This window comes from Sarcophilus harrisii, chromosome 4 (genome assembly GCF_902635505.1).
Source record: "Sarcophilus harrisii chromosome 4, mSarHar1.11, whole genome shotgun sequence".
Classification (NCBI taxonomy): domain Eukaryota; kingdom Metazoa; phylum Chordata; class Mammalia; order Dasyuromorphia; family Dasyuridae; genus Sarcophilus; species Sarcophilus harrisii.
The window spans coordinates 208,908,672-208,936,541 of NC_045429.1; the positions used below are offsets into that span (position 1 = coordinate 208,908,672).

The 27,870-nt window shown below is 36.0% G+C and overlaps 2 protein-coding genes across 9 annotated transcripts in view; one reads left to right on the top strand and one right to left on the bottom strand.

The window, feature by feature from the left end:
• Nucleotides 1-24,019, bottom strand: part of MANEA (mannosidase endo-alpha) — a 68,416-nt gene extending 44,397 nt beyond the window's left edge. Inside the window, exons 1-5 of one of the 6 annotated variants that reach the window (XM_031964513.1) lie at nucleotides 23,929-24,019; nucleotides 8,886-9,024; nucleotides 5,579-5,698; nucleotides 3,461-3,539; nucleotides 1,853-2,438 (exon numbers count right to left, since the gene is read on the bottom strand). In XM_031964513.1, coding sequence (XP_031820373.1) covers nucleotides 1,853-2,399 — 547 coding nt within the window. In that variant the 5' untranslated portion in view covers nucleotides 2,400-2,438; nucleotides 3,461-3,539; nucleotides 5,579-5,698; nucleotides 8,886-9,024; nucleotides 23,929-24,019. Of the gene's footprint in view, nucleotides 1-1,852; nucleotides 2,439-3,460; nucleotides 3,540-5,578; nucleotides 5,699-6,383; nucleotides 6,504-8,885; nucleotides 9,025-23,928 lie in introns of those variants that run through there. The other 5 variants (XM_003769299.4, XM_031964514.1, XM_031964511.1 and 2 more) reach the window with 5 other exon arrangements.
• Nucleotides 24,020-24,042: 23 nt separating this feature from the next.
• Nucleotides 24,043-26,711, top strand: LOC100925190 (phosphoglycerate kinase 1). Of its 3 annotated transcripts, none has more exons than XM_023503121.2 (2): nucleotides 24,043-24,126; nucleotides 24,535-26,711. In XM_023503121.2, exon 2 carries the CDS (start codon nucleotides 24,600-24,602, stop codon nucleotides 25,854-25,856), a length of 1,257 nt encoding a protein of 418 aa, XP_023358889.1. In that variant the 5' UTR covers nucleotides 24,043-24,126; nucleotides 24,535-24,599; the 3' UTR covers nucleotides 25,857-26,711. The 3 variants fall into 3 exon arrangements, with proteins under 3 accessions (XP_023358889.1, XP_003769346.1, XP_023358890.1); XM_023503122.2 differs by lacking the exon at nucleotides 24,043-24,126 and adding an exon at nucleotides 24,239-24,303; XM_003769298.4 differs by lacking the exon at nucleotides 24,043-24,126 and having other exon boundaries at nucleotides 24,157-26,711.
• The last annotated feature ends 1,159 nt before the right edge of the window (nucleotides 26,712-27,870 follow it).

Sequence of the window (27,870 nt, forward strand, 5' to 3'; positions counted from 1 at the left end):
TTTTTACTGCTTATACATTAACACAAGGCTCAAAGTTCAGGCTCCAGATTATCAATTGGTGAATAGATAATTTTTTATCATGATATTTTGTATTTTTGAAAGTAATAATTAGATGATAGTAAAATGTGAAGACAGAGATTTAAATTCTAATATTAAGCTATATCATTAGTGTATTCAAAGTATTGTTAACAGCATAAGATTCTCTCAAAAGGGAGAACCCCCCCAGCTGTCCTGTACATCTAGGAGAGAAAACAAGAGTTGCTTAAATCTACTGCTTTCATGTCCTGAGACTGCTACTGCTTGTTGACATGATTTGGAGGAGTTAGTGCTATGCTACTATGTCTAACTACCTGTTAGAAATCATAATTCACACTACTGTGTGTGAGTTAGAGAACTCAAACTTATTTCTTCACTATCACGATTCCATCCCAACCCACTCCTCAACTCAAAATTAATCCTCTTCATTTTCTAAACATCCCAGCTGTCCTGACTTCTTTATACCATTTTTAATGCTGAATGTAAAGACTCTAACTCTTTCTGCTCATGCTCCCCCAAGCTGGCAAATCAGACTATATCAACTTCCCAGATCCTCCCTACTTTTATCTTGAAAGATCCCATATCAAGTTCATAAAGCTCCCTTTAAGAGATAAGTGCTTTTAATAGATGTTCATAATTCCAAAATATTTAATTGATGATATTACAATAATATAACAGGAATTTGGGGACAGATAGGCCACTGCTTAATAGGCTGATTCTGTCTGGAACATGGTTACTGTTTCTCATAACTTATTCACACCTTTACTTTGAAACCTTCAGATTCCCTAAGAGTTCCAAGTTGTTTTTTCCTCCACTTGAGAATTCACTTAAAGTAAGGTAAATTTCTAAATTTTTAAGATTATTATCTTAGAGAATGTCGAAGTTCTAAAAATTGAGATTTACATAGCGAAAAATTAAGAATAATTATTTACTTTACAAAAGAGATTTTCAATAGGATTCTTTTGAAAAACATTCAATGCATTCAAAAGAAATACTTGAAGCAACCTGAATTAGAAAAATTTAAATCACATTACAAATTTTTTTCTTGTCACTGTCAACTTTTTATACCACACCTTTTATTAAATCAAGTAAAAATAGGCACATCATTAACTAATTTGAAATTTATTACTTCTACCTTCTCTCTGGCACTATTAAATAATTTTTTAAATATGCAGAATGAAAAGAACAGAAGAAAAAAATGGAAAAGAAACAGAATTTGTATAACTAGCAACAGTCCTGAAAGGTAATTTCCCCTGGGTTTTGAGAAAACTGACTATAAGTCAAAAGGTTTTAATTTCGGTTAGGGTCACAACAACAACAGCAATAACATTTTAAAGTGTTTATAAAAGACTTTCTTCACAAAAGCTCTGGGAGGTAAATAATGAAAGTAATATCCCTACATAAGACATCATAGGATCAGGAATTTAGAGTTGAGAGGGTACATAGAAATCATCTAGTTTAACCTCTTAATTTTACAAGTAAGGGCTCAAACCCAGGTAGAAGAAGTGTTCTTTTTAGGGTTAGCTAACAGCACCGGGTTTTGATCTGGTTCTTTCCTGTAACTCTTAAATCCAGTATTCTTTCCACTATATCATGAGGAACTTAAGTATCTTAAGTGATTTGGCCAAAGTTACTGTCAGAATTGGGATTAAAATTCAGATTTTCTATATCTAGTTCCAGAAATCTTTCTACTATCCCATAAATGCCTTTACACATAAAGATACCTTATAAACTAGAATATGATTACCAATATATAAAGTCTAATATCAATGTATTGACACAACCAAATGAAAATAACAAATAAAGAAATCATTACCAATTGAAGCCGAGCGCATTTGTCTCATATGAGTCTCTATGATGTTAGCGTCTCTGGAGCTGTAAGTTCCCAACTCAGGGTAAAAGTTGGAACCAATGTCATCTGGAGGAATGTGGATGCCCTCTGGATAATTTTTAGCAATTTTAGGATCCCAATGTGGCAAGATGGGATGATTCCAATGTAAATATTTACCATCAAATTGTGGATTTCCATACCAAGTATAGTAAAACACATGAAAATTATAGTTAGGGGACGGAAAGTCTTCCATGTTTATCTCAGGAACCACTGGAATTTTTAGGTTATTGGCAGCAACACTCTTTATATTCTTGCTGTGTGTTATGCTATCATCCCTGGCACCATTTGGCATGTCAGGTTTAGTTTCTAAGTGGACTTTGCGTTGGCGAAGTTCTGGTAGAAGGTCAAGTCCAAATGGATCCCCAAAAACAGCTCTATCAGGTCTCAAAGTTTTCAAAGCCATCATCAGGGAGCAAATAAACAAAATAAAAAGTGACAAAATGATGCACGTTCTTCTTCGAAACCTTGCCATGCTGACATTATTTTAGAATCCAAAGTAACAAATGTCCAGCTGCAATTTATTAAAGAAAAATAAATTAGCAAATAGTATTAATATAATCAAAATTTGAAAAATATATTCTTTAATATTCATACATAAAGAAACTCAGGAAAAAGTATGTAAATACTAATTTAAATATCAATTTTGATGAAGTTCTGAGCCTTATACGTTACATGAATTGTAAAAATAGTCTGGAGTTGTCAATTTCATTTAAATGCTAATCAAATGTAGTCAGAATAAGTGAAATCTATTTAACTTTTTAAATATAAAGTACTACTAAAAGAGGAGAAATCCTATTATCCATGTATGCTAAAATTTCCCAATATTATTTTTAACAGGAAGATCTAATAATTAATTAACAGAAACTACCTCTAGGTTAATTAAGTTTGTATTCAAAATTCCACATCAAAGTGATTACTCCATATCTTTCTTCTAAAGAACAAGAGTTTTTACACACTATAAATTATGTGCTGGTATAGAATATGACCAACGGAAACGACAGCCTTTTAATACAAAGAGGGGAAAAAAAAGTAAAAGAAAGATATTAGTTCCTAACTCAATGAAAGTCTTAGTGAAAACCATTCCTAAGAAATGGGTAAGTATTAAATGTTCACAATTTAAACTGTTAATTGGAGCGGGGGAGGGGAGGGAAGGAGGAGGAACGGAGAAGGAAGTTAGCTGATAGCAAGCCATTTTGGAAATTGCAATTTTGTTTTTGCTATAGAGGTTTACAAAAATATATTTATTCACTGGTTATCTAGTATTTAATCATGTATGTTCTAAATTAAGAGAGTAATTAAGCACTTGATTACCTGCCTTTAAGCCCTGTTTGCTTAGAAAATTTCGATAAATAACTAAAAGAAGGCATAGCTTCATCAATAAGTAAATTTTCAACTCTCTTACAATTGCCACCATCCTAATATAAGTCTTTGTAAGTTTAAACTCTTTTATCTAGAATTCCTCTATCTATATTTTCCATGGCCAGGCCTGGGTCTGATTCTCCTTTTGTGTAGTTGGCAGGGTGATGAGATTACCCAGTATAGAAGTCGGGCAAGGTTTGGAGATGATATCCTTCTCATGTGATGTTCACAATATTCCCATGAAGCAGAGATACTGAGAAGTAGAAATAGTCAGTGAAATTATTTCTTATGATCACATGGCTGGTAAAGCTCAAAATCAAAATTCAAACGCAAGCATTTTCTGCTAATAATTATTTTTTCCTAAGTTATTTTAAAGGGCTAAACAAATAGCTAGCATTTCTTCAGGGAGTTGTCTATGATTCTCCAGTCAATTAAAACATTTTCCCTCAAACCTTACAAAGTAAAATGACTGTACTTTCCTGATATACTTTTGATATTTCTGAAAGAAAAAAAAAATTCTGCGAATATAATTTATATGCAGCCTGTGTATGATAGTGTACATAGTGTTCCACAGTTCATTGTATCTTCATCCCTAAGATAATGAAATCAGATATCAGAAACTAGAATATGCTACTGAAATAATAATGAAAAGAAAAGAAAAGAAAAGAAAAGAAAAGAAAAGAAAAGAAAAGAAAAGAAAAGAAAAGAAAAGAAAAGAAAAGGCTGAGGAGGAATAGACAAGAAATATCAATGAAACTAAAGAAAAAACATATTAAGCCATCCAAGGGTAGTACTATACTTTCTCATGCTGAAGGGATTATGGTACTGAATAGATGAGATAGGTCTTTTTGATAATTTCAGGTCACTTATGATTACCTAGTAGAGAGTACTTGAGGGAAACAGCCAAAAAAGAAATCAAGTAGCTTTAGGAGGTTAAATAATTATTTTCTGCTAAGAGTAAATATAATGTCTCACACTGTGACCTTTTCCTTGTTTAAGATAGCAATAAATGTTACTTAAAATTATCTTATCTCGCCAAAATGTATTTGACTTTTCATTTATTCTTACTACTTTTGTCCATATCATGGCCTCCAATTCCTTGACTCCTCAATTCTTTCCCTATCTAGGACTCTTGGTAAACCAATCAAACTCTAAATTGTCCTCTTCTCTTGAATTCCTGCCCTTTGTCATTTTACCACTTATGTCCTGCCAAATCCTAGCCTTGGATCATCCCCACCATTTGCCATCTTTGCTCTTACATGTGCTACTTAAGGAGAAAATCACACAATCATTCTGATTGAGTGCACTAAAAATTTGTGCTAAAACCTCAAATGGGCCTCACTGCTAATAAGCAATCCTTCAAGTACCAGCCTTAACAATTCACTAATCCCATTTTTAACAACATTTCCTTGAGACTTTTTCAATCCCTCCTCAAACCTCCCATTGTTCCTCTCTCACCTTTTCAGTTGAGAACTTTGCTTCATATTTCACAGAAAAAAAACTGAAGTTTTTAGATGTGAATCCCCTCTTCTGTCATCTTCCTCATCTTATATATCACTCCTATATTTTTTCTGCCATCTTCTCCCATTTTATATATGAGAAGGTGGGCTTATTCCTTATCAGGGCTAATTTATTACTAAGGAGTTGCAGTCCATTCCCTCTCTTCCAACAGATTGCCCTCCTTATTATCCCCACTCTTATTTCTTATTTTCAATCTCTCCTCATCTGTAAATTCCGTGCTAGCTCCCTGGAGATCTCAGGATCAGCCAGAGTCAGGATAAGCAAAAGTCCTTGGTCTTTTAGGAGGAGAAGTGAAGGAGACAGACAAAACTGCCACAAACTTTCCACCAACCTTCCTTCTCCTAATTCTGCTATACGATTATCTGTATACACCAAAACATCAAGCCAGCACAGAACAGTGAGAAAGGCCATTTTCCCAAACATATGCTAATAGTCATTGTCCAATAGGTAATTAGCCTTAAATGCTTGATTGTCTGATTCAAGCACAGCTTTTAAGAGTTTCAGCCCTTTACACTCATCTACTGGCTCAATTCCCACTACTTATAAACATGACCACATAGCTCTCATCCTCAAAAAAACTTCAGCTTATCCTTCCATACCCACTATTGTCCTTTATCTCTTCTGTCTTTTGTGGCTAAACTCCTTGAAAAGGTTATAACAATAACATTCTCCACTTTTTCTCCTTTCACTCTCTTCTGAATCCCTTAAAATCCTGCTTCTGTTATTATTCTACTGAAATTGATCTCTCCAAAATTACCAATGACAGTTTACCTTAACTTTTGTCTTGACATTGGACTTTGAAGATTCTGGGAAACTGAGGCTGATGACTTTATACTTCTCTTAAATCCAATTCACATGAGAGTCAAGATATCACCTGTGATGTCAATGGTCCTTTTTGAAAATGAAGGATAAACAACAGTTAAATCCAAAACAATGTTTATATGTTGTCTTATTTGTTGCATTCTTTGATCAAATTATATGTTTTTACATTTTTGACCCACCTATTCTTTAGGCTAATTGTACAGAATCCAATTAATCTTATGGTGCTTATTACATCATAGTCAATAAAAGATGTATTCACTGTTTTTCCTTAAAACAAATTCATATTTTTTTTTTTGGTAAATGTATTATTAAATGCTTAAAACTAGGTACAGTACTTTCTATTCCCATTTATTAGTCACTATAGATCTATGACATAATTTTAAAAAAACTTTTATTCAGGTTTTTAATTTATTCTTTTAATTAAATCTGTTAGGATCCTAAAGGGTATATAATGAGGTCTCCAGCTATTCAGGTTTTATTATTTATTTCTGTAATTTTTCTTTAAATAGATACTATGCCCTTTGGTGCATATATGTATACATATTTATAGTACTGATGATATACTGATAATATATATTTAGTATTGATGTTTGTATATTCTCTCATTTCTGTTTTTTAAAATTGGAACTTTTGCCCTTCTCCAATCCTATGGTACTTCTGCTATCTCAATAATCTTTTAAACAAAACTCAGTGTTTCAGTAATCCACTCTTACAATTCTTTCCACTTCCTTTAGTATTCAAAAATAAAGCTCACCTGGACCAGGGAACTTCACTTTATCAAAGGCAGCTTGGGGCTCTCAATCTCCCTACTTTATGTTTTATATTCCCAGCAGAATATAAACTCCTTGAAAATAAAAAATTAAAATATTTTTGTGTTTGTATCAAACCTTAGAAGGCACATGCACAGAGCACATGTGCAATGGATACTAAAAAAAAAATGTTCATACAAATTGAGAAGAATTAGTGTGAATCACAGCCATGGCATTGGGATAGTATAAGAATATAACCATGTCTAGGTTTAATCATGGTGACACCCACATGTGCAAAATTGTTTCTTTGTAGCAGTCCATTTTGTAATGGGCAAGGAACTGGAAATTGAGCGGATGCCCAATCAAATGACTGAATAAGTTATGGTATTATTGTTGTATAAGAAATGATGAGCAGGTTGATTTCAGAAAAGCCTGGAAAGACTTAATAAACTGAACTGAGTGAAGTGAGAACTAGGAGAACACTATACACAATAACAAGACTATGTGATGATTGTGAGGGACTTGGCTCTTCCCCAAAAAATGCAGTGATTAAGATAAGTCTACCCAACAGACTTGGGATGGAAAATGCCATCCCCCTCTTGATAGAACTTTAAAGAGTAAAAAATCATTGAAACAGTCTTTTCACCTTTTTTTCGCTTTTGTTTTGATTTTTCTTGCACTGACAAATATGGAAATGTTTTTAAAATCTGCACATATTTAACTTATATCAGATTGCTGTCTTGGGGAGGGAAAAGGCAATGAAAGGATGGAGAAAAAATTGGAATACAGAGTCTTACAAAAATGAAATGTTAAAAACTATCTTTGCATGTATCTAAAAAAAAATAAAATACTATTGAAAATTAAAGACTATATTTACTGGGGGGAAATAGGGGGGAAAAGGGAAAAAAAAGGAATCAAGGTTTACCACTTAATAAGAGAGTACATGGAAAACAATCAAAATGACTAAATAACTTCTACAAGTGAATGAGTAAAAGTACATTTATTAAGCACTTAAAATGTGCCACCATCTATATTACCTGTTAGAGACACAAATATAAAAATGAGACAATCCTTACCAGGAAAGAGCATAAATTCTACTTAAAGAATACCCATAAATGAGTGGTAACCAGAAAAGGGTCACAAAGGTGGCCAGTTGATTCATAAGGCAGTTAATTTACACGGCCTTTTCAAGAATAACATTTATTTGATTATAAAGTCCTGATCAAGAAGAAAAAACAAAAACAGCTACTGGAGGGAGATGGAGAGAAAAGGGAGAGAAGAAAAATGTCAAGATGGCCAGATCGGAGAGCTAAATGGTATGTTTTTGAAATGGTGTATATTGAGGCAGGCTTGTGGCAGGGTAACTGAATCTGTTTGTGTTCAATCAAAAAAGAACCCTTTATGCCTGCAGAGGACAGAGAACTTCTCTCTTGCTCCCTCCATCTAACTCCTAGCCTGGCCTAACTGCAGGGGAAAAAAAGTTATTTGGGTAGTTTTCCCCATAGGTTTCTGTTAATTGAGCTGCCTAATATCTATGGAAGACATTAGTCCTGAGGCAGACAGTCTGATGATGCTAATAACTTTATGTTAATCATTAGGCAATAATTAACAAACTCCCAAACAGCTATAGGTGGCATAGCAGAGTGGGCCTGGAGAGAGGAAGATTCCTCTTCCTAAATCTTCTTAAATCTGACATGACATTTACTAGCTATGTGACCCTGATTGCCTCAGTTTCCTTAAGTATAAAATAAGCAGGAGTAAGAAATGGCAAATCATTACAGTATCTTGGCCAAGAAAACCCCCAAATGGGGTGATAACACAATGGGGTTAGACACAACTAAAAATGACTAAACAAAAAATCCAGTCATATGCCAAGTAAGTGACAAAGTAGAACACTGGGCCTAGATGACCTGAGTTCAAAGATGACTTTAGACATTTACTAAATCTGTCTACCTCAGTTTACTCAACTATAAAATGGGCTATAATATTCAATAGCACCTACTTCTCAAGGTCATTGTGAGGATCTAACAATATAATATTTTTGAAGCATTTAGCATGGTGTCTGGCACACAGTAGGTATTTAATAAATTCTTTCCTCATTATCCCCACATCACCCCCCACTCTCAACCTCAGTTCCCTTCCTCCCCATCCCAATAATCCTTAACCCAAGCCTGTCATTATTGAAACATCTTATGGACCAGAACTCTGTACTTGAAACAAGGATTCTTACAACAAGGTGTTAAAGTCAGTGGAATTGATAAGACAATGGTTTTCTAGTTTAGCATGGTGAATAATAGTTCTCCAAGTTCAACATGATTGAATTAATCTTACAACAAATAATGGTTCCCTAGTGATATAATGATTGGCTTATACTCAGTATACTGCATATAAACTGGGACAAACTCAGCCAGAGAAGGGGCTTGGAGACAGACTCAGAGAAGACAGAGCCCTGGAGCCAGGAGCTCAAGCTCTTGAAGCCAAGGAGAGACATTCATTGTATCTCTCACCTTTGTGGTGGCTGGAGGCTGGAGCACAAGCCCTCGGACTGAGAGAGACTTCAAGATAGAGATCGTCCTGGCAGTCCTCCTGCCCCCTCCACAGAAACCAAGACACATTTCGGAGGACCTCAGGAAAGCTGGCCAGGGACTGTGAAGGAAATAATAAAAGAATTTGGACTTTAACACCCGGCTATTATTCTCCTGGTGATTACTCTGCTGAAAAGAGGCTGGTCCAAAGACCTCCAGAAAACTAACCAGAAAACAAAAACCTCATTCTCTGTGTTTACACTATTTCTCTTACTCCAATTCCATTCAATCTAGTCTTCACAATAATTCATTGGAAAACAACCACACCTCTTCTAACTTACATCTTTAGAATGTATGCTCAGTAGGTAACAAATATTCATCTTAAATCTCCTTTCTCACTCCTTTCATATTCTGCTTCTCATTGAGACCTAGCTCCTTCCTGATGACACATACTAGCCAGCCACTCTTTCTAGCACTGGCCGTACTTTCACTCATTTTCCCAATCTACTATAGGAAATGGGGAAGTTGGAATACTGCTTATTCCCCACTGCCACTTTCAAGCTCTTCTTCTATGTGCATCACTTAATGACTTCTTCTTCTTCTGAGGTTCACTCAATCCACATATTCTGCCCAAGCAAAATTCTTGTAGCTATTACCCATCATGCTCTAGGCCACTCCCTTTCTTTTCTCAACTAGTTTGGGAACTGGTTCACAATCTCTCTCTCCTCTTCAATTCCTGTCTTTGTATTAGGGGACTTCAACCTACGTTTGGTACTCCCTTAAACACTTTTACTTGTCAGTTCCTCAAATTGTACATTTGCCACAAACTACTACTCCACCCCCACCTCAATTACAAATGGTTATAATCATAATTTCATCATTACTAACAAATATGCCACTTCCATATTTATAAACCAACCAGCTGTCATAACACTTCTCCCTTTGCCTTGCAATTTCAAACTATATCCTTCATCCTTACCATGACATGATATCCTTAGTTCATTCCTAGACCATCACACCAAGCCACTGGCTACACTGTACTTTATTTTGTAATAAACCAGGTGAATTATACACTGTTCTCTTCTCCACTCCCTCCCTCTTCTCCTTAATCCTAATGCCAATCTTACCCTTCCAATCCTTAGATAGCCATAAATCAATACCACCATCTGCTGACCTCACTCCTGCTGAATTCAAAGGCAGAGAAAATCATAAAACTTATGACTGTATTTGCTAAAAATTTGTTACATAATCTCAACCAAGGCCTTGCTGCAACAAGACAGCTCTTTTATATCTCTCTAATTAACCCACTATCTCATTCACCAAAATAGCCTTTTTTTTTTTTCATCTCTTCTTACCATGATACACTCTCTTCCCACCATCTCGACTGAGAAGTATACTTCAAGTTTCATTGAAAAAAATTGAAACCACTGATTAAGAAATACTTCTCCTCTCCTCCTCAACACACTTACCTTAAATGCCTTCTGCCACTTTTGTCTTCGTCAACACTGGATAATAATCAGGTCCTTTTCCACAGAAAGGCAATCCCCTCTCTCTCTGCACAAGTGAATCCATTCTATCTCGGCTTTTTCTAGCAAATTACTTCCTCTATTACCTCCTCCACTCTCACCTATTTTTCATCCCTCCATATGAACCTTTAAAAAATGAAGATATCTGAACCAGGGAAGAAATTTAAACAGTAACTATAAAACCAAAAAACTTTAAAAGACCTAACTATACCAATGCAGAGATCAGCCACCATCCTCAAAGATCAATATAAAGCAACTATCTATTTCCTAACACAAAGGTGAAAGATTCAAAGTTCAGAATGAGATATACATTTTTGCAAATGGCTAATGCAGGATTTTATTTTGTGTGAATGTGCTTATTACCAGTGTGTCCCCTATCCATCATCCCCCATAAAACAAATGCTTGATGATTGAAAACAAAACAAAACAAAACATCTTAAAATGTTAAAACAAACAAAAAAAAGAGCTGTGATGGGAAGGGTATAGGAAATCTATAGTCTTTAGGCTAAAAGAATATGGCAAGGCTTTCTCTTTCCCTAGAAAATGTTAAACATTTCATGAGTCAGAAGTTTAAGATAGCTAATAGTGTTGGGCAAATATGTGAGAAAGCAGTGTTCAGTCCAACAGCACACATAATTTGAATGTTATCAGTCAGTGATTATGATACTAATATAGTGGGGAATGAGATTTATAGAAATAGTATAACCTCTTAAGAAAACAGCAAAAGCACTGAATCAGAAACATGAAATATTACTCCACTATTTACCCTAGCCACAAGTACTCTCTATGCTATATGCTCTTCTACCTGTGTACTCCAACTACTATTTATATTTACTTTCCTAATCAAGTATGTCTTTATGAAACCTAATAACTATTGCTTCTTGTACCATTTCAAAAAATGCCTTTACTTTTTTTTTTTATTTAAGAGTGGAGATTATTTGATGATTTCCTGAATAACGAATAAGTGGATCACTGGACAAATCATAGAAATACTAAATAGCTATGTAGTGAAAAAGATTATGAAAACTATAAGCACATCAAAATTTATGGCACGCAGCTACGGCAGCATGCTGGGAAAATTTTTCTTTCTGAAAACATATAGTAAGTCAGTTAAGAGACTTGGTGCACAGAGTACTGGAATTAGTGTTTGGAAAACATGAGTTCAACCTACCTCAGATATTGATTAGCTATATAACTAGTTGATCAAAATAACAAAGAAAAGAAATTATCAAATTTTAAAAAGTGAATAAGTGATTTTAAAAATCAAACTACTAAACACAATTCCAGGCCAATAAAACTGAAAATTAACAGCAAATGGATTGTTACATAAAACATCCTAATTAACAAAACAGAGAAAATAAATGAAACAATCTCAGATATATAAATTGAACAAGTCTTATATAAACAAAGCTACTATATAAACCCTGTCCCAAACATATTTAAGTGAATTTTATCAAATGTTTAAGAGCAATTAACACCTACATTACTACAACTCTCAATAACTTGTAGAGGGACTTCTATTAAACACCTTTTAAAAGACAAATGTGGTTTTATTATTCAAGACAAGGCAAGACAAAAAAGAGAAAGAGAACTATAGGTTAATTTCACTAATATTAATATAATAAACAAATAAATGAAATCTTAACAAAGTAGATAAAGCATACAATTGAAGGGACCAACTCTGTGTCACTATGGCCTCCAGAGGACTATAAGAACTGAACTATCTAAATATTCATTGAAGTCATTCAGCTAGCTGTTACTATTAGTCTCTGTAGTGTATGGCCTTTCTAAAGAAAGAGACTACAATCTGAAACTAACAGCAGTTCCTGAGAGAGGGGAACTGAAATTTGAGATGACGATACAAGAAATTTAGCTCTGGCCTATCCAAGAAGTCAGGCCCAGATAATGAAAGCATTGCAAGATCATACCCTTTACCTTTTATACTATTATCTTCCCAATACCATGGGTGATGAATATACCAAATATCAGAGTTCCTAATAAGTAGCCTTGGGAATTCAAAGATAGAATCATTCAAAACTTTAAATTTCAGAAACTTAAATATGAGTTAAAGTGAGACAAAAGAAAAAGTTCTTCAAATATAACATATTTTATAAACTATCATACTATATAACAAGCATGTTCCTTCAAGACTGGGAATAGTTTCTGCTGCTAAAACACTCAAATCTCCACCTCAGACTTATACTTTAGTTCTTACTCATTCATTGCCACAAGTTTCAGAAGTGGGCTTGACATTCTGAATCTCTGCAACACCTGGGTTTCAACATACCCTTTTCTTCCATAAATTCAAATAAGATGTAGTCAGGATTATTATTTTTTATGAAGGAAATAAATAAACCAAAAATAATATACAAAGGCTTATGGATTACCAAGATATTTTATAATTTATTAAAAGTCTTTCATTTGGGGGTGGAGTCAAGATGGTGGAGAGGACACATGATTCATTCTAAGATCCCCTTCTACCCTTACTACTAATTACCAAATTCAGCCTCTGAAATAGTGCTTGACTGGTAGAATCCACAAATATTGGGAGTACAACAAATTACAAGCCAAAGATAATCTGGAAGATCGCCAAAAAAGGTTTGTCCTGATCTGTGGGTGGAGGTCAGGGGAGGCAGGGAGGTAGAATGCAGAGGCTAGCACACTGAGCAGATGGGGCAGAGGCAGTCTCCATGGGGTGTAGAGGGAAGAGGGGAAGAATTTGCAAGGCGCATTCTACCACAGGTTGGCTACTCTGCTTTGGTTGCAAAGCAGCAGATCAGCAGAGAAGTTACACAAACACCAAAGGTAGAGTGTACTCCAAAAAACGCCAGAATTTAACAGGACCTGGCCATATCCACCCAGCACCAGAAATGAGTAACTCAGCATAGACCAAAGCACAGCTGTGCAGCCACGTTCTGCAGCCCGAGGCTTATGCCCAGAGCAGCCACAATTCTGCAGTGGGGAATAATGGGTGGGTGGGTGGGGGAACAGTAACACTTTTGCTGCAGGGCTCTTTGCAGGGCACTTCCTCAGCTCAGCTGCTCTTTGCAGCCCATTTGCAGGACAGCTACTGTCCATCTATCTCTCCCTATTCTGTAGAGGAAGCTGGTAACTTCCTTGCCCTGAAGGCAGGCCCTAAGGGTTTTTATTAAAAATGAGTAAAAAAGCCAAGTGAACTCTAACTATTGATAGCTTCTATACAGAGAAATTTCCAAACCCGAAAAGACTAATATTAAATAGTCTCCAGACAAAACCACAAAGGGGGATATAATCTGCTCCCCATCACACAAGGCTCTCCTAGAAGAAATTATAAAAGATCTTAAAAGAGAGCTAGAAGAATAATGGGGAAAGGAAAGAGAAGCTATGCAAGAGAGAACAGAAAAAGCATACTCATTAAAAGAAAAATTTGATAAAAGAAAAAGAAAACAACTTCCTTAAATGTGAATTGGAAAAGATAGAAAACTCCCAGGGAAACAGAATTTGTGAATTGGAAAAGATAAAGAACTCCTAGAAAAGTAGGATTTGTGAACTGGAAAAAGAAAATTAACTCAGGAAAAAAAATTAGTGAAATATAAAAAAAAATTCCATAGAGCAAAACAACTCATTTAAAAACTCAATTGGACATATACAAAAAGAAGTTAAAAAAAAAAAGCTATTGAAGAAAATAACTCATTAAAAATCAGAATTGAACAAATAAAAATGAGACATCAAGATGTCATTTAGACATCAAGAATCAGTCAAGCAAAACCAAAAAAAAAAAAAAAAGAAAAAATTGAAAAAAGTGTTAAATATCGACTTGGAAAAACAACAGACTTGGAAAATAGATCCAGGAGAGATAATCTGAAGATTAATTGACTTCCTGAAAATTATGATGAAAAAAAGATCCTAGATACTATTTTACAGGAAATCATCAAAGAGACTGCCCAGGTGTAAAAGAATCAGAAAGTAAAATAGGCATTGAAAAAAATTCATCAAACACCTGCTGAAAGAGACTCCAAAATAAAAACTCCAAGGAATATTGTGGCTAAATTTCAGAACTATCAGACTAAGGAAAAAATATTACAAGCATCCAGAAAAAAAACGATTCAAATACATAGGAGCCACAACAAGGATCACTCAGGATCTAGCTGCTTCCACATTAAAAGATTGAAGGGCCTAGAATCTGATATTCTAAAAGGCAAAAGAACTTGGAATGCAGTCAAGAATAAACTACCCAGTGAAGCTGAGCATTTTCTTCCAGGGAAGAAGATGGACATTCGATGAAACAGGTGAATTCCATTTATTCCTAATGAAAAAACCAGAGCTAAACAAAATACTTGACTTCCAAATATAGGACTCAAGAGAAGCATAAGAGATAAAAAGTATTCTTGAGAGCTGTATTTGTTATGGGTATACATAAAGAGTGCATAATTTGATTTTACGGTTATAATACCAAAAAAAGGGAAGTAGAAGTAGAAAGGGGATAGTATCAGAAAAAGGAAAAGGGGGAGATAAAAAGAGGGAAATTACATCCCAGAAAGAGGCAAAGGAAATCTATCACATATGAGGGAATGTAGCGAGGGGGAGGAACATTGTGTGAATCTTACTCCCATCAGAGTTGGCTCAAAGAGAAAATATTAAGATATATTTGGTTTACAGAGAAACTTCTCTCACCTCATTAAAAAGTGGGAGAGGAAAAGGGAAAAGGAAAAAAGTAATAAGGGAAAGGTATAAGAAAGGGGAAGAGACTCAAAGGGGGTCGGAGGGATTCTAAAGAGGGAGAGCTGCATGAGGCAAATGGTGCCCATAAGTTTAATACTAGGGAGGGGAGTAAAGGGTGTAATTAAAAAGGAAAGCATAATCTGGGGTAATAAGATGTCAGGAAATACAGAATTCGTAGTTTTAACCATAAATGTGAATGGGATGAACTCTCCCATAAAGCAGAGGCGGATAGAAGACTGCATCTAAGCCAGAATCCTACAATAAGTGGTTCACAGGAAACATATTTAAAGCAGGGTGATACATACAGAGTAAAGGTAAAAGGCTAGAGCAGAATCTATTATGCTTCAGGTGAAGTCAAAAAAGCAGGGGTAGCTATCCTTATCTCAGATCAAGCAAAAGCAAAACTGGATCTAATTAAAAGAGATAAGGAAGGAAATTAGATCTTAACAAAGGGTAGCATAGACAATGAAGCAATATCAATACTGAACATACATGTACTAAGTGGTATAGCATCTAACTTCCTAAAGGAAAAGTTAAGAGAGTTGCAAGAAGAAACAGACAGCAAAACTATAATAGTGGGAGATCTCAACCTGGCACTCTCAGAATTAGATAAATCAAACCACAAAACAAGTAAGAAAGAAGTTAAAGAGGTAAATAGAATATTAGAAGTTACCAAAATTTGTGGGATGCAGCCAAATCGGTAATAAGGGGAAATTTTATATCTTTAGAGGCTTACTTGAATAAAATAGAGAAAAAAAAGATCAATGAATTAGGCTTGCAACTTGAAAAGCTAAAAAAAAGAGCAAATTAAAAACCCTCAGTCAAATGCTAGACTTGAAATTCTAAAATTAAAAGGAGAAATTGACAAAATTGAAAGTGAAAAAAACTATTGAATTAATAAATAAAATGAAGAGTTGGTTTTATAAAAAAAAAAACAACAACAAAATAGATAAACCTTTGGTAAATCTGATTAGAAAAAGGAAAGAGGAAAATCAAATTGTTAGTCTTAAAAATGAAAAGGGAGAACTTTCTACCAATGAAAAGGAAATTAGAACAATAATTAGAAGTTACTTTGGCCAACTTTATGCTAATAAATTTGATAACCTAAGTGAAATGCATGATTACCTTCAAAAATATAGGCTTCCCAGATTAATGGAGGAGGAAGTAAATTGCTTAAATAGTCCCATTTCAGAAAAAGAAATAGAACAAACTATTAACCAACCTCCTAAGAAAAAATCCCCAGGACCAGATGGATTTACATGTGAATTCTACCAATCATTTAAAGAACAATTAATTCCAATGCTATATAAACTATGTGAAAAAATAGGGATTAAAGGGGTCCTACCAAATTCTTTTTATGACACAGACATGGTACTGATACCTAAATCAGTAGGTTGAAAACAGAGAAAGAAAATTATAGACCAATCTCCCTAATGAATATTGACGCTAAAAGCTTAAATAAGATATTAGCAAAAAGATTATAAAAAATCATGCCCAGGATAATACTCTATGACCAAGTAGAATTTATACCAGTAATGCAGGGCTGGTTCAAAATTAGGAAAACTATTAGCATAACTGACTATTATCAATAACCAAATTAACAAAAAACATGATCTCAAAAGATGCAGAAAAAGCATTTGATAAAATGCAACATCCATTCCTCTTAAAAAAACACTTGAGAGTATAGGAATAAATGGACTTTTCCTTAAAATAGTCAGTAGCATCTATTTAAAACCATCAGTAAGCACCATATAGAATGGGGATAAATTGGAACCATTCTCAATAAGATTAGGAGTGAAGCAAAAAGTAAATAAATAAATAAATAAATAACGGTTTCACCGTTACTATTCAATATTGTATTAGAAATGCTAGCTTCAGCAATAAGAGTTGAGGAAGAGATTGAAGAAATTAGAATAGCTAATGAGGAAACCAAATTATCGCTCTTTGCAGATGATATGATGGTATACTTAGAGAACCCCAGAGATTCTACTAAAAAGCCATTAGAAATAATCTACAACTTTAGCAAAGTTGCAGGATACAAAATAAACCCATATAAATTATCAGCATTCTTATATATCACTAACAAAATCCAACAGTTAGAAATACAAAGAGAAATTTCATTTAAAGTAACTGCCAATAGTATAAAATATTTGGGAATCTATCTGCCAAGGGAAAATCAGGAACTATATGAACAAAACTAAAAGACACTTTCCACACAATAAAGTCAGATCAAAACAATTGGAAAAAAATATTAAGTGCTCTTGGATTGGTCGAGCGAATATAATAAAGATGACAATACTACCTAAACTAATATATTTATTTAGTGCTATACCATTCAGACTTCAAAAAAAAGCTATTTTAATGACTTAGAAAAAATAATAACAAAATTCATCTGGAAGAAGAAAAGGTCAAGAATTTCAAGGGAACTAATGAAAGAAAAATCAAATGAAGGTGGCCTAGCTTTACCAGATCTAAAAACTATATTATAAAGCAGCAATCACTAAAATCATTTGGTATTGACTAAGAAATAGACTAGTTGATCAATGGAACAAGTTAGCTTCATAGGACAAAATAGTCAATAACATTAATAATCTAGTGTTTGTCTAATTTATAAGAAATCAAACCATTCTGCAACTGATAAATGATCAAAGCATATGAACAGATGAAGAAATTGAAACTATTTCTATAGCCATATGAAAAGATGCTCCAAGTCATTATTAATCAGAGAAATGCAAATTAAGACAACTTTGAAATACCACTACACAGCTCTCAGATTGGCTAGAATGACAGGGAAAGATAATGCGCAATGTTGGAGGGGATGTGGGAAAACAGGGACACTAATACATTCTTGGTGGAATTGTGAATACATCTAGCCATTCTGGAGAACAATTTGGAACTATGCTCAAAAGCTATCAAACTGTGCATACTCTTTGACCCAGCAGTGTTACTACTGGGCTTATATCCCAAAGAGCTTTTAAAGAAGGGAAAGGGACCTGTATGTGCAAAAATGTTTGTGGCAGCCCACTTTGTAGTGGCCAGAAACTGGAAACTGAGGGGATGCCCATCAATTGGAGAATGGCTGAATAAAGTGTGGTATATGAATATTATGGAATATTATTGTTCTGTAAGAAATGACTAGCAGGAGGATTTCAGAAAGGCCTGGAGAGACTTATATGAACTGATGCTGAGTGAAATGAGCAGGACCTCCAGGAGATCATTATATACTTCAACTACAATACTACATGATGATCAATTCTGATGAACGTGGCTCTCTTCAACAATGAGATGAACCAAATCAGTTCCATTTGTTCAATAATGAATAGAACCAGCTACACCCAGTGAAAGAACTTTGGGAAATGAGTGTGAACCACTACATAGCATTTCCAATCCCTCTGTTTTTATCCACTTGCATTTTTGATTTCCTTCCCAGGCTAATTGTACACTATTTCAAAGTCCGACTCTTTTTATACATCAAAATAACTTTGGACATATATACATATATTGTATTTAACTTATACTTTAACATATTTAACATGTATTGGTCAATCTGCCATCTGGGGGAAGGGGTGGGGGGGAAGGAGGGGAAAAGTTGGAACAGAAGGTTTTGCAAGGGTTAATGCTGAAAAATTACCCATGCATATATTTTGCAAATAAAAAGCTATTAAAAAAAAATCCTTCATTTATCCCTATGCAACACTTTTCTATGATTGGGTAATCCTAAGAGAGCCTCTAACTTCTATTATGACCAGACTGAAAAAGCCTATGCTCAATGCTCAATGAGTCACAAAAAAAGCTAATTCTTCTTAATTTTTATTTATCAAATAGCTACTTAACCTATACTTAGGCAAAACTTGTTAAAACCAAGCCTAATTCCAAGTCGTTCCTTGTCCTCAAGGAGCATAAATTGTTCTGGAAGACTAGAACATGTACTAGAGAGAAAAGTAAATGCAAACTATATATAAAATAATTTGGTAGGAGAGTAACATAGGTTATATCTCTTATAGAAGGAAAACCTTGAATTGAGCATTGAAAGAAGGCAAGTGTTCCAAAAAGTGAAAGTCAGGAAGCATGGTAGGATAGTCTGTGCAAGGTGGAGGTGGGAGATGGAATATTGTGTAAGGGGAATGGCAACTAGGCCAATTTGACAAGAACATAAAGTACATGGGGGAAGTAAAAAAGTCCATAGTCTTTATTCTTGGTCTTAGACACAGGATTGAACAGGACAGAAGCAGAATCTCCGCCACCACCTTCTCCCTCGTCTACTGCCAAAGAGTGACCCTGGCTAGTCTTACTCCACCCCCTAGTCCCTCCTACAATCCTCTGTATACACCAATCATTGAGCCAGTACAGATAGTGGAAAGAACCATTTTCCAAGCATATGCCCATAGAGTATTGTCCAATTGATAGTTAGCCTCAAGTGCTGGGCAGTCCTGACCTCAGTGCATTGACTCAAGTTTCAGCCCTCTACAGAAAATATTAAAAATTGTTTTTACATGCAACTGGAGAATATTAAATATTTTTTTAAAGAACCTTGTACATTTTCATTTTCATCTAAAAATAGGAAAGGCTATCTGCTAGATGCTATTATTATTAATAAGAAATACTCTAAATCTTCAAAATATGTCATTTCATCAACTTAAGTTTTTCCAGCACTGGCCAGAAATAATTCAACATCGGTGGTCAACCTTTTGGTGATTATATCCTCTTATCTTAGCAAAACTGCTCCCCTGGCAACAGAGATATAGTAACTGTTTATACTTTTATCTAATTTGGTAGGATCAAAATTCATATTTCATTAATATGATTTTTGGGAATCCAGGATCACCTTGCATAATGGTGAAATATGAATAGAACTTTAAAGTTAGAATGAAAATAATAGCATTTATTGAGCATTTTTTGGTTTTCCAAAGAGTTTCTACAAAAAGGCCCTCCAAGGCAAATAGTATGAAGATTATTGTGCTCATTTTAAAAAAAAAGGAAAACTTGTCTCAGATCACCCAGCTAGTATGTATCAAGTCCAAGGTCATTTCCACTACTCTGTCTATACAATACTCTTTTAGCTATTCTTTATTATCTTCCTTTTAAAAAAAATAGCTCTTATTTATATGTCATTTTCAAGTTTACAAAGCATTTTCATGTCAAACCCTCCTTGCCACATATACTGTGCAAGGATTCCCCCAGTAGAAGAAACAGAATTTCAGAGAAATGATGATTTGCTCAAGGTCAGAGGCCTAGGTAGCATCAGAGCTTATATCCTAATTCAAGTCTCTCCAAATTTCAGATTCAGGACTCTGCACTGTTGTGCACCATATTGCCTCTCAAACACTAGAAGTTCTTTCACATTGCCATCTAGTATAAATTCTAAACTGCTTACTAGCATGGGTCATGCCAAATAGATCTTTATAGCCCCACAGAGCAACTAACATAATACCTTTTACAGAGGATGTGATAAATAATTTTTAAGTGAATAGGTTATATATTAAATATTTTTGTCTAAACTTCCTCCCAAAATCACAATCAAAGAAAAAGTATAGTTTCTAAAATTCTCAACAGAACTAGTATTCTAATATTTCGAATTTCTAAGCCTTACTCTTTCACTAATTTTCAGTCTTTCCCTCTCTATTGGTCTATTTCTTACTAACTACAAATATATCCATCCTGGAAAAAATCCTCAAGATCATTTCTGACCTTGTAGCTAAACTTTTTGTAAAATCTATTAGTAGAGACCTCTACTTTATCTCCTTTCATTGTCTTCTTACTCCCTTACAATCTGGATTCCAAGCTTCACTCCACTACAAATGCTCTCTAAATTTATTAATGATCTCCTTGCTGTTAAATCCAATAGCCTTTTTTCAGTCCTTAATCTCTCCCGTAGCTAATCCATTTTTTTTTCCTAACACACAATTTAAATTTTTAGTAGATTGTACAATTTAAACAAATGATAAGAAAAATTTTTATTTTGAAACATGTTATATTTTGGTTTTTTGTATTGTCATCATTTTTGATCCTAGATAATATATAACAACATGAACCAAAGTAATTGAAAGTTTATTTTTAGAGACAAAATACGTGCTTCACAACAGAATTGGATGTTTAAAGAGAACTTTTTTATGACAAGATTTCAAACTTTCATTCAATGGCATACATTTTATTACTTTGACAAAGATTGGAAGGGACAAGGGCAAGATGACCATTACCTAATGATGACAACTGGCAAGGGTAAAGAGCTTGTAGAAAATAAGGCTTTTAAGTTTCTGAATGAAATATGGGTGCATTTAACATAAATCCAGGCAAAAACCTTAGGAAAGCCTGACTTTCTATAACACACTACTGTGATCGCAAGGACACTGTCCTTAAAATCATACTTACATTGAAATTTTGTGAATTATTATAGAAACTGTGGGTTAGCCAAAAATAAAAGGCAAAATGTCCTAGAGGCAGATTTGCCTAACCTGTTGCCTTAGTCACCAAGTAAACTTTGATGTGAAAGCAAACCAAAAAAAGTTAGTATATTTTGGACCATCCTTCTCATAATAACCTGACAACAAATAGGAAATAACCAGAACTTAAAAAAGGTCAATATCAATGTAAATAAGTGTCATTTTTATGTTATAGAAAAATATTATCTATGTAAAGTTGTTATTTTCTAATCTTGCTTCAAACACTGGGTATTCAAATCTTAATTATTCTCATCCTGTTCTTATGTACTGAAAGCTTATCAAAGAAAACCACAATTTTTAAAAATCAGGATTTTTTTTTAATACCAAAATAAACTTGCATGCCAGCAGTTTTGCATACCTAGTATTTAATATCTTAACCCAACAGCTTTTCAGTTTTATTTATAAAATAGAAACTAGAACCCGGCCACAAATTGGATGACACCTCAGATATAATCTAGCCCAACCTATTCCTGAACAGGAATCTCCTCTTTATAAATCAACAAGTGGTGGCCTAGCCATTAAAAAAACAAAAGCAAGCAAAAACAAAAAAACTTCACTATCTCCAGAAAACATTATTTTTGGAATTGTTAAAGAATTTTTCCTTATCTTGAATTGTAATGTACCTTTATGTAACTTTGTGATTACCCCTAGTTCTACACTATGAGGTCAATTGAATGTCTCTTTTTAGGAATGACTCTTTGGCTTCAGATATTTAACCTCTTAATCCCCCAAATTAAGATTTGAATTAGTTTATTGGACCATGTAGGAGGGGGCTTCAGAAGTTTTCTCAATCAACCCTATATTTTACAAATAAAAAACTGAGATCCAAGAATGATTTGCCAAAAATCGTGTTAATTAATACCTGGACTGAAATTACAACCCAGATTCTCTAACTGTAAACTGTTACATTCCTTCCATCCATTATATTTGTTCCCTAGGGTCTCTGTCAAGCTGTAAATCCTGGACAAAATTTTAATTTTAGGATTTAAAATCATTTATTTAGATCATTGTCATCTATTTTGGTTCACTGAAAAAAAAAACCTAAAGAAACTGGTTAGGTCATCACTTAGTGGAGTTTGTTTTCTATTCCTAAAGCTATTTATTATTAACTCCCTTATTTCTAAAATGAAAAGATTGTGATCTCTACTTGATATTCCCTTTCTACAACCTCTCAAGATTCTAATTTGGTCTTTCCTATGCACTTTTCTCATTGCAATAGATATATCCATATAGATGCCTATCCCCCCTACAAACTATAAGTTGCTAGAGAACAAGGACTTTAACCTGATTAAAGCATCCATAGTGCCTTACACATTCTTGTTATTTGATAAATGTTAGTGGTTTGTTTTGCACAAATACAATTTAGGACTCTTAGTGGACCATGGTAATTGAGAGACTTCCAAGTGTGCTTGCTAGCACAGAAGGACTTCCAGCCCCTGGATTTCTCAAATCACCAACATTCATTCGACTTCAAAAGAAATTCTGATGTAGGATGGGGGATTTGTTTCTACAAATTTGATTTCTACAAACATAATCATGCTAGCCACAAGAAACAGGCAGTGGGCGATGACGTTTCCTTCTTTTCATTGGGTTACTTTCAAGTAAGAACAAGATTCCTGGGGTTAGCCACCTAATAATTTCAAAATTGAGCACTCCTGGCATACCTTCTCCATTTCCCAACAATGCAGAAACATTTCTCAATATTATGAACATTGGATATTAAGGGAAGAGGGAAAGGCAAAAAAAAAAAAACCCAAAAAACTGAATTTCAGAAAGTTAAAAATATAAGTTAAAGAGATGAAAGATTGTTACAGAGATCTAAGGAAGGGAGCAAAGACAGGAAAAGAGAAGGAAAAGGGAAAAGGAGTTAGATTTCTATTTAAGATAAGGAAAAACGTTAAATTTCAAAAATAGTTTTTGGAAGTATATAGTTGCCTAACTCCGACGTTTGAAATGGGATATAAAGGAAGACAAAAGAGGGGGAGGAAGGGGAGAAAAAAAGAATTAAAGGAAAGGAAGGGAAAAAGGAGGAAAGGAAATAAAGGGGAAAGGGAAAAAAAGGGAAAAGAGTAAAAGACTAAAAGGAAGGAGGAAGGGATAGGAAAATTAGAGGAAATGAGGGGAATAAGTAGCAGGAAAAGATAGGAGAGATGAGAGAAAGGAGATAGCGGCGAGAAGCCCAAGCTGGCAGGAGGGAGCGACGTTCGCGGGCTTTGGCCCAGACCCTCCTCACCCTCCCGTCGCCCTAAAAGGGGTGGAGGTCCCAACAAGGAGGGGGGCACTTAGAAAACTGGGCGGGGAGCTCAGGACTGCTCGCCGCGCCCAAAGCTTAGGCGGCGGAAAGGCTCCGCTACTTACCGGGTCTAGAGGTAGAGAGAGAGAAACCGCCTACGCCAGAGCGAAAACTACGGAGCGCGGGAGGCCGCGGGCCCTCCCCCACTGCTCCGGGGCACGCGCACAGGCGGGCCCGGGCCCTACTTCCAATCTGACCCCGCCTCCTGGCAGGCTTCCGCGGGAGCGCGCTTTGCAGACTCAGCCCTTTCGGGGAGCGGAGGGGTGAGGTGTTCCTTTTCGTTGCTGGGTTCCCTGGGCGGGAGGACGCGAATGACTCGGGGTGCGAGTTCCGTGCGGGAGCCCGGCGCGGCTGGAGCCATGGCGGCCGGGCTCGGGTTCTGCGCGAGCCGGAACAATGCGATCAGAAACGGGCCCCGCGTGACAGTTGGGTCGGCCCTGGTACGGTTGGGCAGCGCCTCCCCGGCTTTTCTCCCGGCCGGCCTCCCCAGGAAGGCCTTTGGGAAAGCCCGAGCGGCTTCCTTGGCTCCTCCCCGCAGCCCTTAAGACGGCGGGACCCCGCGACTGCCTGGGCAACGCGTCATTGCGATTTGATATTTTCTGACCTTAGAAACAAAGCGAATAGAAAACCAAAGAAGCGGCTGACGATGTATTATTTTTCTCTTGAAATAGGTTGCGCCCGAACCACCAGAAGAAGTCCCTCAGAACTCCCTAGCACTTGTGTCCCCAAGGAGAAGATGTCTCTTTCCCACAAGCTCACCTTGGACGAGCTGGACGTCAAGGGAAAGCGCGTTCTCATGAGGGTGGACTTCAATGTGCCCATGAAGAACAACCTGATCACCAACAGCCAGAGGATCAAGGCTGCCGTCCCTAGCATCCAGTACTGCCTGGATAACGGCTGCAAATCCATCGTGCTGGCGAGCCATCTGGGCCGGCCGGACGGCATCCCCATGCCGGACAAATTCTCTTTGGAACCCGTGGCCGCCGAGCTCAGATCCTTACTCGGCAAAAGCGTCGAGTTCCTGAAGGATTGTGTGGGGCCTGAAGTGGAAGCGGCCTGTGCTGACCCCCCTGAAGGTTCCATCTTCCTGCTGGAGAATCTCCGCTTCCATGTGGAGGAAGAAGGGAAAGGCAAGGATGAATCTGGGGAAAAGGTCACCGCCGATCCGGACAAAGTAGAGGCTTTCCGGAAGTCCCTTTCCAAGCTGGGGGATGTCTATGTCAATGATGCTTTTGGTACTGCTCACCGGGCCCACAGCTCCATGGTTGGAGTGAACCTTCCCCAGAGAGCGTGTGGTTTCCTCATGAAGAAGGAGCTAGAGTATTTTGCTAAGGCTCTGGAGAACCCCGTGAGACCTTTCCTGGCCATCTTAGGTGGCGCTAAAGTTGCAGACAAGATCCAGCTGATCAACAACATGCTGGACAAAGTCTGCGAGATGATAATCGGCGGTGGAATGGCTTTCACCTTCCTCAAAGTGATTTCCAACATGGAGATTGGCAACTCTCTATTTGATGAAGAAGGAGCCAAGATTGTTAAGGACCTGATGGCTAAGGCAGAGAAGAAAGGCGTGAAGATAACCCTCCCTGTGGACTTTGTCACTGCAGAAAGTTTTGATGAGCATGCCAAAGCTGGTGAAGCCACCGTGGAGTCTGGCATACCTGCTGGGTGGATGGGTTTGGACTGCGGTCCTCAGAGCAGCAAAGAGTTTGCTGAAGTTGTGGCCCGGGCCAAGTTAATTGTGTGGAATGGTCCTGTTGGAGTGTTTGAGTGGGAAACCTTTGCCAAGGGAACCAAAGAGCTAATGAACAATGTGGTAGAGGCCACCGCTAAGGGCTGCATCACCATCATAGGTGGTGGAGATACTGCCACGTGCTGTACCAAATGGGACACTGAAGATAAGGTCAGCCATGTGAGCACCGGTGGTGGTGCCAGCCTAGAACTTCTGGAAGGCAAAGTCCTCCCTGGGGTGGCTGCCCTAAGCAATAAGGAATAGAGGAGGTTTTTCCACTGTTGGTTCCTGTACACACAATCATAAAGATCGCAGGACCCTTCCACTTAAATTGCTTTAATGTTCTAAATACATCCTTGTGATTTGTAGAGTACGTAATTTTATTTTGCCCTTACAAATTTAGTCCAAAAAAAAAAAAAAAAAAAAAAAGCTGTTGATAAGAGTTATATTTATCTTTTAAATTAGGTTGTACCATTCAACTTAGAATGTTAGTGACTTTTATTTTCACTAAAGTATGAAAAGGAGGTAAACCTTGGTTTTTTTTAAACTGCTGTGTTTTGTAGAATATGTTACACATTTTATCTTTATAACTGAAGGCATTATTATCTACATTCTGTTTCTTTTTTGAAACTGTACAATTCAGCTGTGTTATTGTTGTAGTAGCTATTTTTATCACTACCTATGGTGTAGGAACAAGATTATTACTATTTCAGAAGAGATGGTTAATAATGTTCTCTTAAGTGAAGATTCATAAGAGTGCCAAATTGGGGGAAGAAAAATAAGAGAGGCCGTTCAAATTCCTGGTAACTTCCCAAAACAAACAAAACCCTTAGACTCTTAGGATAACAGATCTACCACAACTGAACCCCCAGCTTCTCTGGGCCTGGAGCCAATCTCTCCTGTGTTTGTTTACAAGTGGAGCATTACAGTGTTAATTTATCCACTTTCTGCTTCTGGTCTCCCTTTATCACCTTTGTGCTCCTTATTTTGCAGGAATGTTGAGGGACTCAACTATTGAGCTTAAAATCAGCTTCATTTCTAAATTTTGGATTCTCTAGAAGATACAAGTAATATAGATAAGTGATCTGTTCTTTTCCATGTCAATTTAAAATTTGATGTCACAAGGACTGGAGTGAAACCTGACCCTTTTAAAGGTGGGTCAGGGTGGCTTACTCTCCAGAGAGATCTAACAATAGGACTTTTTGCTGTGAAGTTTCTCTGTTCTGTGGCCAAGTGTACAATTTTTCCTAAAATAATCTGAAATTCATTAATAATAAAACATTACTGTGATGGTTTTTTTTTATCCTTCTTTGGAATTACTTATGTATTGACATAATTATTTTTAAGTTTTAAGTGGTTGATGTAAACCTGATTCAAAATGGGGCGGGGGGGGAGGTGTATCTCTCTTACTTGCACATGTATAAGTTTGGGAATTTTCCTTATAATAATAGCTACCTTCCACAAATTTCATCAAATTTTTTTAATCTCTCGAAAATGTACAATTTCTTAAGGCTTCTTTTAAAATGGTTCATCAATATAGCTGACAAAGAGCTCCACCTTTGCCAAACTCAATGAGATACTTTTATTTTCATTTTACTAATGAAAAAACTGAGACTGTAAGTGATCTGGCCAAGTACACACAGCGAATGTCAGAAGTAGATTTTAAATATATTTTTTTTCTGATTTCTAGTCAATTGCTTATCTATTGTATTGCCTCTATAGACTATATCTCACTGTTGTAGGTTTCCAGCAGAACAGGACTGCAATCCATCTATCTGTGCCAATACTATACAGCTCTACTGTATATAATATATATATATATATATATAAAAACACTAGTTTGGCTTTCCTATAAATCTACCATCAGATGTTATCCAATATATTGGGGGATGAAATGGGGGGATTTTCCTCTTTTTTTAATAGCATGTGGATACCAGTGGATCATGAAGGATATCCATTTTTAGTTAATCCTTACTATGAAAATGCCTGCTTCCCCTTTTTCTCCCTCCTATTTATATATAATTTTTTATTTACATTGGATTCCAATCCAATCCAATGGAGTAGATTCCAGTCTATTCAAACTAGCTTCTCTCCATTGCCCTTTGGGGAAAAAAAATATTCATTTGGAGATTATATATAGGCAACAGCAGAAGAATATTGATATTAAACAATAGATTATTATTTCAGATAAAAACTTGGGGTAATTAAGAGAACTTCACTACTTCCCCAAGGCAATCTAACCAAATTTGTTTTCTAACTTTATAATATATCTCTAAGG